At 45.8% G+C, this 17,349-nt stretch overlaps 1 protein-coding gene across 3 annotated transcripts; it reads left to right on the forward strand.

Annotated features, from left to right (window-relative positions):
* The first annotated feature begins 675 nt into the window (after positions 1–675).
* Positions 676–3,720, forward strand: LOC143110023 (uncharacterized). Of its 3 annotated transcripts, none has more exons than XM_076272839.1 (3): positions 676–853; positions 1,119–1,207; positions 2,318–3,720. In XM_076272839.1, the coding sequence occupies exons 1-3, from the start codon at positions 788–790 to the stop codon at positions 2,982–2,984; spliced, it is 822 nt and encodes a 273-aa protein (XP_076128954.1). In that variant the 5' UTR covers positions 676–787; the 3' UTR covers positions 2,985–3,720. The 3 variants fall into 3 exon arrangements, with proteins under 3 accessions (XP_076128954.1, XP_076128956.1, XP_076128955.1); XM_076272841.1 differs by having other exon boundaries at positions 776–858; XM_076272840.1 differs by having other exon boundaries at positions 781–937.
* The last annotated feature ends 13,629 nt before the right edge of the window (positions 3,721–17,349 follow it).

Below are 17,349 nucleotides of genomic sequence, written 5' to 3' on the forward strand. Positions count from 1 at the left end.
ACACACACGTAAACACACATGTAAAGACAACTTAAAAACACACACACACACACACACACACACACACACACACACACACCAGTGGTGGCTGTTGACCATTTTTTTGGGGTGAACCATCCCAACCTGCAAAAAGTCATTTCAGGGAGGTAGCCCCTAACCTCATTCCCCGACCCCCGACCTCTAAACTTTTGATTAGGGTGTAGGGCGGTGACAAATGCTGTTTATCTGATTAGGTGAAAGATTAATTATTCCACGTGACAGGGCACTGCTCAGCGTGCGCTTTCTGCAGACTGACAAAGGAGCCGTTCACGTTGGCTTCCTACATCTGCTCCTGAGTGTTTCTTTTCGCGTAACACCGCTTCACCTGCGGTCTAAGAGAAGCCTCCTCTGACACCCACACATACTCAACACACACACACACACACACAGAGAAAGAGAGAGAGCTCCAGCAGGGTCTGTCTGGCCCTCTTAGTACACTTCTGAACAGCTGCCCAAACTGAACAACTGCCCAAATTAATCTGACTTTTATAAGCACAGTGTTTTCGCACCTTTCACTTTATTACAGTCTGACAGCACTGACAGTTTCACAACACAAGTCAAGGAGCCTTTTGTTTTTACAGAAAACGTTCATTTGGAGGGTGTTGCTGCAGAGGCGTAAATGTCAAACAGCCTTGTAGCTGTGCCTGTGCCTGTGTGTGTGTGTGTGTGTATGTGTGTGTGTGTGTGTGTGTGTGTGTGTTATTTCAGAAGAACGCAAGCCCTCCACCTGGCAGAATGCTAGAGAAACATGGCTGGACACTTCTGTTTCACTGCAGGAAAACCTTTCACAAATACAGCCCTTCTACAGCAGCACGTACGGTAATATTTATTTTGATGAGGAAGTTACTTTAGCTTATGCAACAGTTGAATACACACTGGTTCCTGAGTGTTTCCCAGGGTAAGTGACTGTTGTTATTTGTCCTTCATTAACAGTCGTGACATGCTAATTATCTTGAGAAATCACTCTGGGGGGATGGGCCACCACCTATTGTTTCTGCATTTTCAGTTTCATTTTCACAGAAGCAGATATCATGATGTACAGAAACTGAAACTGATATGCTTTTAATGTTTAAAAACAGAAGGTTGTGTTTACCACATACGGAGGAAAGCCAGGAAGCATTGAACACACAGCAACATCTGTCCTCAGAGTTGGTGCTCCATTACTAAGGTACTGTATTCCTGCTGTCGCTGCTTATTTTATCTTTGTAACATCTGAGAATCTGTGTTTTTAACCAGTTTTAACTTTCAAGACTTGCATCTCTCTTTTGATACATAGCCTTTATTGTCATTGTACAGTAGCATGTGCAATGAAATTGGGGTTGCTACATCTGATAAAGTGCATTTACTGTAAAACTATACAATAAAAACACAGCTAAAAAACAAGAATGAACTAAACACTTAAGGCAAGGACACTGAAAGTGGCATTGTAATAGATAAATAAATAGGAAATAGAGAGGGGTAAGACAGACAGTCTACTGCACAGGGAAATATTATTGGACTGTAGATATTGCAACAATATGTGTGTTATTGTTTTTAAGAAAGTGTTGCACATATCAGACGCATGTGTGTGTTAAGTGCTCTAATGGCCCATGGGAAGAAGCTGTTTTTCAGTCTGTTTGTTCTGCTTTTATGCCTCAGTATCTCAGGGGTGCAGCAGGTGTGAGGGGGGTGGAGGTGGTCTTTGATAATCATGTTAGTTCTAGAGAGGCATTGAGAGCTGGCGATGTTACTCAGGAAGGACAGGGGACAGCCGTTTGTTGTTGCAGCTGACTTTATCACCCTCTGCAGATTCTTCTTATCAGCCACTGTGCTGCCAGCATACCACGTTTAAGCGTACTGTATTGCTACAGAGAGCAATACTTTAAAACTTACTGATGTACTTATTTACTCAAATTTTGTCACATCTTGGTCATATTTTTTTCTTCATTTTTATTCTATTATTTCAAACTATGCATTAAGAGTACCATTCTACATCTGTGCCAGTGAATTGTCAGATGTGTATGGAAATTAAATGATGAGGCTAATACAAAAAGTACTGGAAATAACAATAAATAGATAAATAAATCAATAAATAACTGACTGACAGTGCGCACTGCACTTGCTCAGTACAGTAATGTTACTATTTGAGTTCTAGCAGTTGTAAAATGACTGTGGGTCATATCAACTTTGTTATAGATGACATCCATTATTATAGTCAACTTCATTTATATTTGTGCTTTTTGGTCAGTTTTGAAAGGAACCCAACTGTCCATGCTAACCACGAGTCTCATTATTCCAGTGTGTTCCTGATTTTACAAGAAACTGTCACCATGGCTCTCATCAAAACACTCAATGAATTGAGGCACCTTGGAGATTCCGACTTTGGTCGCCCAAAGCCAAGGCATGGACTTCGACTTCTCTTCTGGCTGGCTAATGACTTCATCAGCTTCCAGTCCAATCAAATGTTCCCTACATCTGACCCAGAAGATGGCTGTTTTGGTTTCCACCGCTTTTACAATAAGGATGATGATGATGATGATGATGATGATGAGGACGATGATGATAACAGCGACGATGACGACTACGATGATGATGATAGTGACGAGGATGACGATGATGATGATGATGACGACGATGATGATGACGACGATGATGATGATGATGATGGTGGTGGTGGTCCACTCCTTCCTGAAGGCCTTACTTATCATGAGGTTGGCAACTTAAATCTGCAAGATGCTGAGGACCTTCCCCGCTACGTCAAAAAATATCACACCGGCCTGCAGGACAACAGCAATATTGACCGCATTATTATAGGCATGGATGACTGGTCTATTAGTCGAATCTATGTAACTCAGCATTCGGACGACAGCAATTTCTCCCATAGTCACACATTTCGCATAAGCCAAGGTCTCATAACAATTATACAGAGATTGAGCTTGAACGAATTTCTGCAAAAGATTGATTAACATTACAATTGTATAGCAGTCAGCTTTCCATTATGAAAGCAGAACTCAGGAGTCAGCATTCCACGATGAAAGCAGGCCAGCCAACAGCAAGTGTACCTGTACATGTTTTTGTGTTTGTGTTTTTGTGTTTGCTATTATCTTCTTCTTCTATCGTGCCATTTTCTAATCATTTTGATGTGAACTTTTTCTTTTCCCTTCTCTTATAAGGCTAACTGGACCATTTTTTGTTCTTTACCTCTGTTTCACCCTCTCACATACAATAACCTGTCTACTGTCAAACTCTATAATATATTATCAAATCTCTGACACATACTGAACAACACTGTTTTACATGTTATTTGTGATAAAAAAAAAGTTACGACTTAGTTTCAGTAAGGGCTTTGTTGATCTCTCTGCTTATGTCTGAAGTTGTGGTTTCTTGCTCCGAGATGGGGGGTTGATTTAACACAAAAGTACCAAGTCATAACTCTGATCAATTATTTTAAAGACAGTCCTTGGGGAAAACAGAGGAGTTTAGAAAGGCATAGTTCCCATTGTCAAATCCTTTTAATCTTTAACTTGGTAACAGATCAAGAGTAAGGAGAATAGGAATGTTATTCACTGTGTAATTTGGATGTTGTAGTCATATAATATTCTGAATAGAAATGGATGTATTCTTTAGTCGTGGCCTCTTTGATACCAGAGAGGACAGACTGGCTAGGATTGTGAGTTTCAATAAAACTCAATTGAAAACCTTTGTTGCTGTACCTCTGAATCTTCTTTGAAGGGGTTAGAAATGTGAAGAATTCTGAAATTCCAAATGTATGTGGATTAGAATTATTATTTACTAAATGCAATTGACTTTAACTTCCACATGTGACAAGTGAAAAGCTATGCTTTTTCCCCTCCTATTTCTAACCCATAGACCACAACACTCTTGATTGAGCGGGCCAGCGGTCAATCTGGGTGACACTGGCTGACCCCAGTCCTTATGTGACCTCGCCTCTGTGGGTAAGAGCACAGGGCCAGGGGTAAGAGAAGAGTGAAAATCGGGAGTAAGAGAACAGTGCTAAGAACAATAAAACAATAGTGGTAAGAGAGCACTGTCAGGAGGGTAAAGATAAGAGTGCCTGTAGATATAGGCCTATCTAAAGTCCCTTTAAAGTGTCAACAAGGGTAAAGTCCAGACGTGCACTCCTGACATGATCCAGGAATCAATCGGACTATGTGTGAACACATTGCCCGAATTATTTTACTGACACTAGCTGAGTCTGACACTAGCAAATCCTTAGTACTACTACTACTACTAATAAGTGGCATTTATATAGCACCTCAAGGTGGCATTACAAAAGTCAAAACAAAACAAGATGGAGGGGGGGATTGGGGTGGTAAGTCTATGCAGTGGTGAGGGTGACCACCGCCATGACACTGAAAAGGAGGACACTTGTGCCCAAAAGTTAGGACACACACAGAATCGGGGTAACATTAGTGGGGAATAACATTAGAAAATAAACCATTTTCTATAGAAGGCACCTATTTATTGATAATTTATTATAGTAACATTTGTTGTTGTTTTTTGTGGGGGTGGGGGGTTCACATTAGTCAACAATTTCCATTTCCAACATTCCCATACAAGGCAACTACTTATTATAACTAGATGTACCGCAGAGCGGTACAAAATATGACCGCCGCCCAGTCCAGCACATTTTTTCCACAAAAATGAATCACGCTGAAAGGCCTATATGATTCTAACTGTCTCACTAAATTGCATTATCCACACTCAATTCTCACTGGTATCTGCTAGACAACAAGTACCAAAACATGATAAGTTCATAGATTTCACATGTAAAATTCATTTTATACAACCCCACCCCTATCTTGCCTATTCATAATTCTGAGAAATTCTTGTGTGCATGTGTGCGTGTACATGTTCATGTTTATGTGTGTGTGTGTGTGTGTGTGTGTGTGTGTGTGTGCCTGCGTATGTGCCTGTGTTTGTGCATGTGCATGCATGCGTACATATGTCTACTGTGTGAGTATGTGTCATACGTATGATTACTGTGAATGTATGTGTGTGCGTGTGTATCTGTTTATGCACATGTGTGCACATGGAATGGGTTAAGATGACCGCTGGAGGCAAACATACGGAAATAATTGGTCATCCTAGGCCCTACGGTTCTCAAGATATTCACAGAAAACTTTCTTTCGGGGGGTCCAGTCCAGCGGGGGGGCTACAGATCAAAACGAAAAATGATGGTTCCATGCTATCCATGTGGGGTTACATGCCCACCAAGTTTCGTGTACCCCGGTCTTTCAGTGTCCCGGAAATCCTTGTTGGTGTACGGTCACTAAATGTACGTAAATTATTTTATTGTAAGGCCCCCCATGAACAAAAGTACACAAAACTTGGCATGCATTCGGAGGGTGTCATAATGATCCTACACTTTCAATTTTGTGCAGTTTTGACCATGTCAGCCAGAGATACTGTGATGAAAACACCTAATATTTTGCTTTTTAATTTTTAACTAGGTGGCGCTATACATGAAATAAGTGGTAATGGGATGGGTTGACATGTCCCCTTAAGACCAACATACAAAAAAAAGGTGGACCTCCTAGGCCCTACGGTTCTCGAGATATTTACAGAAAACTGTCTCCGGCCACCTACAGGCCAGTTGGTGTATAGTAACATAAATTAATTTATTGTGTGGCCCCCCATGAGCGGAATTCCACGAAACTTGGTATGCATTCAGAGGGTGTCATAATGATCCTACACTTCAAATTTCGTGCAGTTTTGACTATGTTATGTCACAGATACCTGCGATTACAACACCTCATTTTTACTTTTTTGTGTTTAACTAAGTGGCTATACATGAAATGAGTGGTTATGGAATGGGTTGGCATGGCCCCTTAAGATCTACATACAAAAAAAAAAGGTCCTCCTAAACCTTACGGTTCTCGAGATATTCACAGAAAACTGTGTCTGCCCTACCCTCCTTTCGGGGGGGGGGGGGGGCTACAGATCAAAACAAAAAACGATGGTTCCATGCTATCCATGTGGGGCTACATGCCCACCAAGTTTTGTGTACCCCGGTCTTTCAGTGTTCCGGGAATCCTTGACGGAAATTTGGACATGCGAAAAAGAAAAAAAACAAAAAAAACAAATCTGACTAAACCTATATGACCGCCACTTTGCTGCGCGGCGGTCATAATAACATAGTAGGCTAACATTAGTTTTTTTTGTGTGTGTTTTTTTTCACTTTAGGGCATGTCCACACAGAGACGCTTTATAGGTTAAACGCAGAGGTTTTGCTTCGTCTTGGTCGAGCGTCCAAACGAATCCTGTAAACGCACTGCCCTTAAACGCACCTTTTTGAAACGTGGTCCCAGAGTGGAAAAATCTGAAACCGTAGCCCGTTTGACTTCGTTTAGACAGCCAAACCGCACATCCTGTCATCGCCACACCTCAGCTGCCCCTGGACTTGCACTTATAGTATTGCCTAACAATACTAGTTTTCATACATGACATTACCTACGATTACACTCCGTAAGATAAATATCACAACTGGTGCTGCGCAGCGCCGATAGCTTATGACTTGGTGGACTGAACACTGTTTTCCCCGGTGTTTTTTTATGCATTCTAGCTACTGTCAGTAACGCGAGAGAACTTAAGTTATTAGGAAAGTGCGGTGTAAGTTTAGGCTACATTAATTTGTGCGTAGTGCCAGTGTCATTTATTTATTTTACATGTCTTACAACATATACATGCATTCACAGTCTAGTGAAATCAGATATGAGTGTAGTGGTGCTCCGGTACCTTTAAGCGTGCCGCAGTCGTGCGGTGTCGTCGGTTACGTCATCACGCTGGCTTGTTGCCAATTGCTAATGTTAGCTTCTCGCACTGTTTTCAGAGTGTTTTACTTGGTGACCTGCATTCCTGCAGTAGCCCCTCGGTTTCATCTGTGCTCCGCGTTTACGCGCTTACTACTTGCATCCTTTGCAGTGGTTTATCCAGTTTTCTACCTCCCTCCGCGTTCTGGTATGTCTCTACCCGGCAACGCATTTATTCAGCTTTATGTCTCTACATTGCTCCGTGGCTAACGCTTCCTCCCTTCACGTAGGGTCCACATTTGTGACATTTGCCTCCGAGATCAGCTGGGTATTCGGGCTCGGTGAATGTTAATATCAGGCTTTGGGTGAGTAGTGCCGCTCTTAATACCGTTGCTGCCAGGAGTAGTAGTAATTCGTAATGGGCCTAGCTAATTTGGAAATGTTTGTCTGCCCGTAGGCCGCCGGGTACTCTCATTCCCCCTCCACTGGGCCTACAACGAGCAGCGCCTCTGCATCGTCGGGCTCTGCTCCGGCTGCTGTTCTGCTTTTATTGAATTTCTTTCATTTATAGTATATTCTCACGCTGTTGCTTGTTTCGTATCACGGCGGCACCGCACTGAGAGGGGCCGCGCACCGCAATAGCATACGACAGCGTGTGTGTGTTGGTGTGTGTGTGCGTCCTTGCGAGTTTTGTGTGGGGGCGCGTGTGCACGAGTGTGTGTGTGTGTGGGGTGGTAAGTGGGTATTACCCACTCACTATCGAGTACATTGTTTTGTGTTCTGGTTTACTTTGTTTCATCATTTTGTGTTTTGATTTATTCTGTCAATTTATTGTTTGTGATTTCTGTACATATCCCGTGGGCATTGGTCAAGTTCACAGGGCCTGTGTGGGCCTCACATTTTGTCCCTCACCACGTGTTGGTTAAGGCGCTTTGCTGTGCCCCCTCGGGGATGCGATATTTGCTGTGTGTGTATAGCTTGCTGTGTGTGTGTGCTATCACTGTGGTTTGTGAATTGCCTTGCTACTAGCCCTGTGGGCTCAGCCATTGCCTGTGGGCACTGTACCGTGTTAATTGTAGTTTCTTTTCTTTTCTTTGGCAGGACCAGGGACGACCAGCAGGGGGGCCAAGCCGTTGGTGGTGGGTATCCGTGTCTGTGAGTTCACATTTATGGTAGTGTAGCGGCACCTGGGTGTGCAGTGCAGTGTATATCACGTGTGGTCCTTCTGACCCACTCCATAGCTACGGTCCTCCCTCTGGTAAGCCCTCTGTCATTTTTCTTTATTAATTAATGTACGTGTTTATGTTTGTTTGTATTGTATTTCTGGTGGGCCTACCGATAACCATACCCACAGCAGTCTGCATGTGAGTGCGTATGGGTATGTGAGTGTGTATGTGCGCCATCATTTAACAGAACATTTGAAAAACATTTTAAAGAATTGAGAAATATTTGAAAATAAATAAACATTTAAACGATTGGAAATAGAACCTTGTCTCTGTTTTGATTTGCACGAACCTGATTGCCTTTGTGCGGGTACATTGTGAAACGTGGTAACTGTGATCAATCTGGGTGTTTGTAACCATAAACTCACTTTCCCTTGGGGGATCATACTCCCCGGGGGGTGGCGTAGTCGGAAGTACTTATTCGTTTCTGCCACTTACTACATTTGGCTTATGGTCGGCAGGATATGCATGAAAGCAGAGACATTGGTTCTATTTGTTAGATCTGTTCGTTTCATTTCCGTAATACAAATCTGTTGTATGGTTGACGTATGAATGAGCGTATGTGTATGGGTGTTTGAATGAATGAGCATCGCTGAGTGAGCAGCGTGAGTTTCCTTTTCTTTTAGAGGCAGAACAGCAGCCGGCGTCGGAGGACTGCAGCCGCTTGGAGCTCCGTCCAGTCACTTTCGTGAGTTTTGAACATTCTAAAATTTGTGTCGGTGTCTTCATACAGCATGTCGGAAACACAAGAACTTAGGGACCAGTTGGCCCAGTTGAGAGCTGAAAATGAGCGCTTAAAGGCCACTCGCCCCGAACAAGCCATAGACGCGAGTACCTCCAATCCTAGTGCCCCAACCGTATTCCCCACTGAACGTCTAGTCTTTATCCCTAGGGAAAAGAAGTGCCCATTGTTTAGGGGAAATGTAGGCATAAGCATCGAGGCGTGGAAGGAGGAAGCGGAGGCCTGTATGCGGGCTCGTCGCCTTTCTACCATTGACAAAGCCTATTTTCTCTTCGATAATTTGGAGGGCGAGGCGCGGGAAGAGATCCGGTATAGGTCGAGGGAAGAAAAGGAAAACCCAGAGAAGATCCTTGAAATTTTGCAGGAGCTTTACGGTTGTCCACAGTCATACGTGGCCCCTCAGGAGGCTTTCTTTTCTAGAAAACAGCAAGAGGGGGGAGTCGCTGCTCGAGTTTTCGATCGCCTTAATGACATTAATGGATAAGGTTAGACGGAGCGCGCCTGAGGGCATTCTTAATGCAGATGTTGTTCTGCGTGATCAGTTTGTGGAACACATTAGTGAGGGTGCTCTGGGTCGTGACTTGAAAAGCTTCATCCGGACTAAACCGTTGGCCACACTGATCGAGGTTCGTAAGGAAGCCATTCGTTGGGAACGGGAGGGCTCAGCTGAACCCCCACGGCCGCGTAGTTTCTCCTTACCCTCTAGCGATCGAGTCCTTGGGGTCCCCGGTACATCTTGCGCCGTGAGTAGTGATCCTCGCGGTGGGCCCCCGACAAGGTCTGACATGGAGAAATTACAGGCTGACATGGCGAAGCTTATGGAATTGGTGCAACAACAACAGGTTCAGCTTCAGAATCTTTCTCATGGTGCGGCTGCGCGGGGGGAACCGCAGAGGCGTGGTCGGTCTCCCCGGGAGGGACCCATCATCTGCAGACGTTGCCGTCAACCAGGCCATTATGCTGGGGACTGTGACGGGGAGCGAGTGGGGGGGCCCCCACCAGTCCCTTCCAATAGAGGCTCTAGGCCCTTTGAGAGTCAGCCTTCCCACCGGTATCAGCCCTCGGAAAACTGATGCCTGCCGGACTGAAGTGTCACAGTCCGGAGGGGGCTTCCCTTGGCTCAGGCACTTCGGTTGATTCCCTCACTGTTGCCAATGCCTTACTTTCCAATTGTCCACATTTGCTTGTCCTGATGGGCGGGGTCCATGTCCCATGTCTTATTGATACTGGGTCCATGGTGTCAACTATTACGGAAAGCTTCTTCTCGGCCCATTTCGAACCTTTGGGTCAGGAGCGCTTACAATCATGCCACTGGTTGCAGCTCCGAGCGGCCAATGGCCTAGAGATTCCTTACTTGGGCTACTTGGAGCTGGACGTCGAGCTCTGTGGGAAAAGTATGCGTAACTGCGGTGTTCTGGTTGTCCGCGACCCCCCGGGGAGAATGGCTGCCAAGATTCCCGGGGTTCTTGGTATGAACGTAATTAGTAAGTGTTATCAGGAACTGTTCGGGCAACATGGTCCCACGCTCTTCGATCTTCCATCCGTGTCAAAAGCCCCACAGCCGGTGGTAAAAGCGCTGCAGCACTGTCATCAGGCTGAAATCCAGCCCACGATCACGACTAGCGGTGCAGTGAACGTCGGGGGTCGAAGGCCATGGCGGGTTCCGGGGGGGACTATGAAGTTGATCCCTGCCACCTGCTCCGAACAGCATTCAGGACTTGGCACGCTCTTCGAGCCCACGGACTGGGGATTGCCAGGGGGGTTGCTGGTTTCCCCAGCCCTTGTGCAAGTGACGCGTGGCTCCGTGCAGGTCCCTGTAGTCAACGTCGGTTGTACAGACATCTTGCTTTACCCTCGTACCAGGCTTGGACAGCTGAGCGCCGTGTCCATCGTTAGCTTGCCCCGGGAAGTGGTGGAGGTTCATTCAGTCACTGCCACTACCGGTTCTCAATCGCCTGCCCCGTTGCCAGTGGAGGAGCAAATCGGGGCTCTGGAGGGACAGGCAGAGGTTCGTGCACTGCTTTGGAGATATTCCTCCGTCTTCTCTGCCCATGAGGGAGACCTGGGCTGTACGACCCTAATTTCCCACGACATCCCATTGTTGGATCAGACCCCGGTCCGGCAGCGCTACAGGCGCATTGCCCCCTCCGACTATGAGGCTGTGAAAACCCACATCAACCAGCTTCTCCAGGCGAAGGTCATCAGAGAGAGCAGCAGTCCATTTGCCTCTCCCCTGGTTTTAGTAAGGAAAAAGGATGGAAGCCTACGGCTTTGCATAGACTACCGCCTGTTAAATGCAAGGACTCGGAAGGATGCCTTCCCTCTCCCTCGAATTGAGGAGACGTTGGACATGCTGGCAGGTGCCCGCTGGTTTTCCACGATGGACTTAGCCAGCGGGTACAACCAAGTCCCCGTGTCGGAGGGTGACCGGGCCAAAACCGCATTTTGCACACCGTTCGGGTTGTTCGAGTGGAACAGAATGCCGTTTGGCCTTTGCAATGCGCCGAGCACGTTCCAAAGGCTGATGCAGCGTATGTTTGGCGACCAACAGTGCCATTCTGTTCTACTGTATCTTGATGATATTGTCATCTTTTCGTCCACCGTAGCACAACACCTACAGCGCCTGGAGATGGTCTTGACCCGGTTGCAAGGGGAGGGGCTGAAGGCCAAGTTAGGGAAGTGTGCGTTCTTCAAACCAGAGGTTCGCTACTTGGGGCACGTGATTTCCCAGCAAGGGGTCTCTACCGATCCTGATAAGGTGGAGGCAGTTTCAAAATGGCGGCAACCTAGTAACGTATCCGAGCTTCGCTCGTTTCTTGGCTTCGCCAGTTATTATCGGCGTTTCGTCGAAGGCTTCGCCAAATTGGCAGCCCCATTACATCAGCTGGTAGCCGAATTGAGCGGGAGCCGATCCAGACGGGCCTCAGGGCAGCAGCTCCAGGACGCCTGGTCGGAGGAGTGTGAGGCGAGTTTCGAAGGGTTCAAGAACAAGCTGGTCGCTGCGCCAGTGCTGGCGTATGCGGATTTCGACCGACCATTCATCCTGGATGTAGACGCAAGCCATAGCGGCTTATGTGCGGTACTCTCTCAGGAGGTGGATGGCAAGGTTCGGCCTGTAGCGTACGCCAGTAGGACCCTGAGACCAACTGAGCGAAACATGAGCAACTATAGCTCTATGAAACTTGAGTTTCTCGCGCTAAAGTGGGCTATTACGGAGAAATTCAGGGAGTATCTACTGGGGCAGAAGTGCTTAGTTTACACAGATAACAACCCTTTGAGCCACCTCACCTCCGCAAAGCTAGGGTCCGTAGAACATCGATGGGCTGCGCAGTTGGCGTCGTTCGATTTTGAACTTAAATACCGATCAGGGAAGTCCAACCGTAATGCCGACGCCCTTTCGCGGCAATACCAACCCAATGGAGAGGGTGTGGGTGATCTGGCATCAGGGACTGCGGTCCCCAGGTTGCTGCAACAGGTAGCAGCTCATGGAGACCGCATTGCAGCCTCCCAGTTGGTGGTCTCGGTATTGCCATCCCATGCTTCTCCAGACCTGTGTGCTCTACAGGCAAGTGACCCTATTATTCAGTCGGTCCTGGTCTTCTGGAGGGATCGTAGGCGGCCGACCCGTGAAGAAAGGGAGACCCTTTCGCCTTTGGCTCTTGTCCTGCTGCGCCAGTGGGACCGGTTGGTCGAAAGTGAGGGAGTGCTTTATCGACGTGTTCTGCACCCCAGTGGTCGCGAAGAGTGCCGTCAGCTGATTTTGCCAGCCGCTCTGCGGTCAGAGGTCTTGCAACAACTCCACCAACAGCATGGCCACCAAGGGGCCAATCGGACCCTTGAGTTGGTCCGACAACGGTGTTACTGGCCACGAATGTTTGCGGAGGTGCGCCAGTGGTGTGAGGAGTGCCCTAGATGCCAGGTGGCTAAGGAGACAGCCCCTCCGGCCTCCACGTTCATGGGCCACCTGTTGGCATCTCGGCCTAACGAAACGGTAGCCGTTTACCGGTTCGGTATCCCTGCTCCTTTGGGTAGATTGTAGTGGTGCTCCGGTACCTTTAAGCGCGCCGCAGTCGTGCGGTGTCGTCGGTTACGTCATCACGCTGGCTTGTTGTCTAGCGTTAGCGGTAGTCTTTAAAAGCATGGAGCTGACTCGGCCAGGCGAGTAAGCTCTGCCTGTTCCACGCAGTTCTGCATCAGCGTTGGTTCTGCTGCTATTTCTTGTCCGCGAGCTATCCCTGCTGAGGCAGCGTTTGGCATTCCCACGGTTCCCTTTGGAGGTATGTTGACCTGCTTCCTCTTAATGTTGAAATGTGAGCTAGTTGCCAATTGCTAATGTTAGCTTCTCGCACTGTTTTCAGAGTGTTTTACTTGGTGACCTGCATTCCTGCAGTAGCCCCTCGGTTTCATCTGTGCTCCGCGTTTACGCGCTTACTACTTGCATCCTTTGCAGTGGTTTATCCAGTTTTCTACCTCCCTCCGCGTTCTGGTATGTCTCTACCCGGCAACGCATTTATTGAGCTTTATGTCTCTACATTGCTCCGTGGCTAACGCTTCCTCCCTTCACGTAGGGTCCACATTCGTGACATTTGCCTCCGAGATCAGCTGGGTATTCGGGCTCGGTGAATGTTAATATCAGGCTTTGGGTGAGTAGTGCCGCTCTTAATACCGTTGCTGCCAGGAGTAGTAGTAATTCGTAATGGGCCTAGCTAATTTGGAAATGTTTGTCTGCCCGTAGGCCGCCGGGTACTCTCATTCCCCCTCCACTGGGCCTACAACGAGCAGCGCCTCTGCATCGTCGGGCTCTGCTCCGGCTGCTGTTCTGCTTTTATTGAATTTCTTTCATTTATAGTATATTCTCACGCTGTTGCTTGTCTCGTATCACGGCGGCACCGCACTGAGAGGGGCCGCGCACCGCAATAGCATACGGCAGCGTGTTGGCCAACTGCAGCCAGTGTGTGCTTGAGTGTGTGTGTTGGTGTGTGTGTGCGTCCTTGCGAGTTTTGTGTGGGGGCGCGTGTGCGTGAGTGTGTGTGTGTGTGGGGCAGGGTTGCCAACTCTCACGCATCTGGCGTGACACTCACGCTTTCAGCACCAATCTCACGCTCTCACGCACACGCAAGAAATGTCACGCCAAATCCATTCTTATTTTTATTTATTTTTTTTGCAATCCGTTCATTTTTTGTTGATGACTAGACTAGACCACAGCATTGTTTCTAAATAACAAGAGATGAGTTTAAGGCATACATATATGTCTTTAGACCAACAGCAGGTAGGTCTCAGCACAGTTTTCTGTTGATTCGCTGACTATTTGAATCCGGTCCGCGACACCAACACGTTGATATTTAGACCTATGAGGCAGACGGACGCAAAGTGTGGCCGCCCATTATTCTCTGTTGAACTACTCACAAAGTAGGCTAGTCATCACACAGATATCATATTAAATAACTTTTATACGGTGCTATAGCCGCTATTTGTGGTGATAAACGGTTCGCGAGAAAATTAACTTTCAAGAAATAATCATAGGCTATTAGGCTACTCTACAGCTCTGCGCTCATCTCAATTCATATAGGGTTGAATAGCCTGGCTATCTCACAAACTTTTCGTTCAACTACATAACAAACCGTAAACCAGAATAAATAGCAGAGCTTACCGAACACAAAGGTGTAATGCAATCCCCTGTACAATAAGCCGTTTTAGAGTAATCAGTTTTGAAATGGTAGCACATTTCTATATGGTCTCCAGTGTTGGGAGTAACGGCATTTAAGTATAACGGCGTTACTAACGGCGTTAATTTGTCAATAACGGAGTAATCTAATTAATTACTTTTTACAACGTTACAACGCCGTTAACGTTACTGGACGTTAAATGCGTTGCGTTACTTACTTTGCATTGATTGAATAAACTGTGTAATCCGAACGCACCCCTGGCTCACAGCTAGTGAGGAGGTGGGTTAATAACGACGTAAGCGATTAGGATTGGCTAAGGCAGAGTCATGTTTCATGATAGCCAATCAGAGCCAGTGTTTTTACACACTTGCCAGCACACGCGCCACACACACACAGCAGCTAAAGTAGAGATTCGATGAAACAGGAGAGGTCAGGAGCAATCCGATGAAAAGTTGGCATTTTCAAGGTGGAGATATAAGCACTACTTCAAATTCATTGTGGTCAAAGGCAAGAACGTGCATGTAATGTGTACATTATGTCCAGGAGCGAAGACTTTGTCGACATCCGTTGTAAGCAACTCTAATTTAATGAGGCATCTCACACACGCTAGTGGCCAAAAACACCGATAGCCCCCCTCCACCAGAGATGATAGCTCGCCATCCACTAGCAAAGAAGGACTCGGAGCAATGTCCTCCAAGCAGCAAAAGCTAGATCGTTCTGCCTCACAACAAAAACCTATGACACGAAGTCAACCGTAGGTCTGTCGATGTACAATTTCCCCTTGGGGATCAATAAAGTATCTATCTATCTATCTATCTATCTAATAAATATCGAAAGTTATGTAGCCTACAAACACCTGTCTGTTCTACTAATTTCAACTGGCTTTTCAAAACTGCACAAAAAATCCAAATTCTTTGACATATAGCAACAGTAACGCAAATAGTTACTTTCCCTGGTAACGAGTTACTCTTATCATAGAGTAATTCAGTTACTAACTCAGTTACTTTTTGGAGCAAGTAGTGAGTAACTATAACTAATTACTTTTTTAAAGTAACGTTCCCAACACTGATGGTCTCCAACTTTGGGCTTTAAGTGTCTTAAAACTGAGCTGTGCTTAAATACCTATATATCTGTAAATATTAAAATCAGAGGATATACAGCTCATGGCTAAGAGTTTGTCTATGTAGCCATCATTTTTATTTTCACAAAATGCTAAGCATGCATGTATTTAAGTGTCTTAAAAAAAGTGTGCTTAAATTGGGCAATGCATGATTTCATAACAGGCCAAATAGAAAAAATAAATGTTAAATAATATAGCCTAGATATAATATTAAAATTAGATGATATATGCTAGTATAGAGTTAGATAAAGTTGGATGGCTCCAGAACTCACACCAGTGGATTGTGTCTTAAAGGAGCCACACCACTTTTATGACACTAGCTGTTCTGTTGTCCTTTAGTTTTGTTGCTACTGGGCATGAAGGGCAGGCCAATTATGAGTTCTGTCCAACATTGATGTCATAGGTTTAGAAAAAAAGTCAGCACATTTTAATCATATCGCAATAATACCAATAACCGTGATCATTTTGGTCATGATTTTTCATCAAATGTTCATACTGTATCTTTAGTGGCTGGTAAAAAAGTTGAGTGGCTGGTAGATTTTGGAATCCCCCAGCCACAATGGTAAGTGGAAAAAAATATTTTATTTCCATCCCTGATACATACGTACACTCATACACACATTCATATTTGTAAGTCTCAATCTGTCCATTTCTTTCCACAAAACTCGCCAGAAGTCATCATTTAAGGGGTTATTTTTAATTTCTTTCTACCGGGGGGCATGCCCCCGGACCCATTGCTGAGCTACCTTTTTCAGGTGGGCAGGGCGGCCCTTTTCATGTCTGTGCCCAGGGGCGCAGTGGCTCATAATCCTTCCATGCCACGGGGTAAAAACACTGGTCTTGTTTTCAAGTGTAATCAATAAATTAATTGTACATTTTGAAGAAACTTTTCCATTCTATTAGTTTTTTTTACATAGGCCTAAATCAGGGATTATACATAGCAAAAGAGTCAGGGAACAGAAATTTTTTTAATTAGGTTTAGGGAAAAATTTAACGCACACGCACTATGACTTCACAAAATCTCACTCCAGCCAAACACCCAAAGTTGGCAACCCTGGTGGGGTGGTAAGTGGGTATTACCCACTCACTATCGAGTACATTGTTTTGTGTTCTGGTTTACTTTGTTTCATCATTTTGTGTTTTGATTTATTCTGTCAATTTATTGTTTGTGATTTCTGTACATATCCCATGGGCATTGGTCTAGTTCACAGGGCCTGTGTGGGCCTCACATTTTGTCCCTCACGACTTGTTGTGTTGGTTAAGGCGCTTTACTGTGCCCCCTCGGGGATGCGATATTTGCTGTGTGTGTATAGCTTGCTGTGTGTGTGTGCTATCACTGTGGTTTCTGAATTGCCTTGCTACTAGCCCTGTGGGCTCAGCCATTGCCTGTGGGCACTGTACCGTGTTAATTGTAGTTTCTTTTCTTTTCGGTGCTAGCAAACTGGAGTTGCTGCAGCTAATGGCCAGGGACCGGTTCCCCAAAACGGTCTTATCGCTAAGTAGTTCTTAACCTTTTCCTTAACCTCTCTCTTAACATTATGGCACGATTCCAGACACGTTCGTACGCTAAGTATATCTTCTGTAAGTCACACGTTTGTAAGGTTGGTCTGGACCATTCGTAAGCTCTCTCTTAACGTTGTTTGAGCTCAAGACGCTAGTCGCCGCCACTGTGCAGTCTTTAGAAATCAGAGCAGCGCAGTACAAGTCAAACTAAGGCAGGCTATGTTGACAATGTTGTGGCTCAACGATGCTTTTATGTTATGGAAATTTTAAGACTAATAATAAAATATGTTCACAATGGATATAG

Source organism: Alosa pseudoharengus, unplaced genomic scaffold, assembly GCF_046254945.1.
Source record: "Alosa pseudoharengus isolate Yale_2024_CS ecotype anadromous, Long Island Sound unplaced genomic scaffold, YU_APseudo_1.1 YU_APseudo_1.1_scf_7, whole genome shotgun sequence".
Lineage (NCBI taxonomy): Eukaryota > Metazoa > Chordata > Actinopteri > Clupeiformes > Clupeidae > Alosa > Alosa pseudoharengus.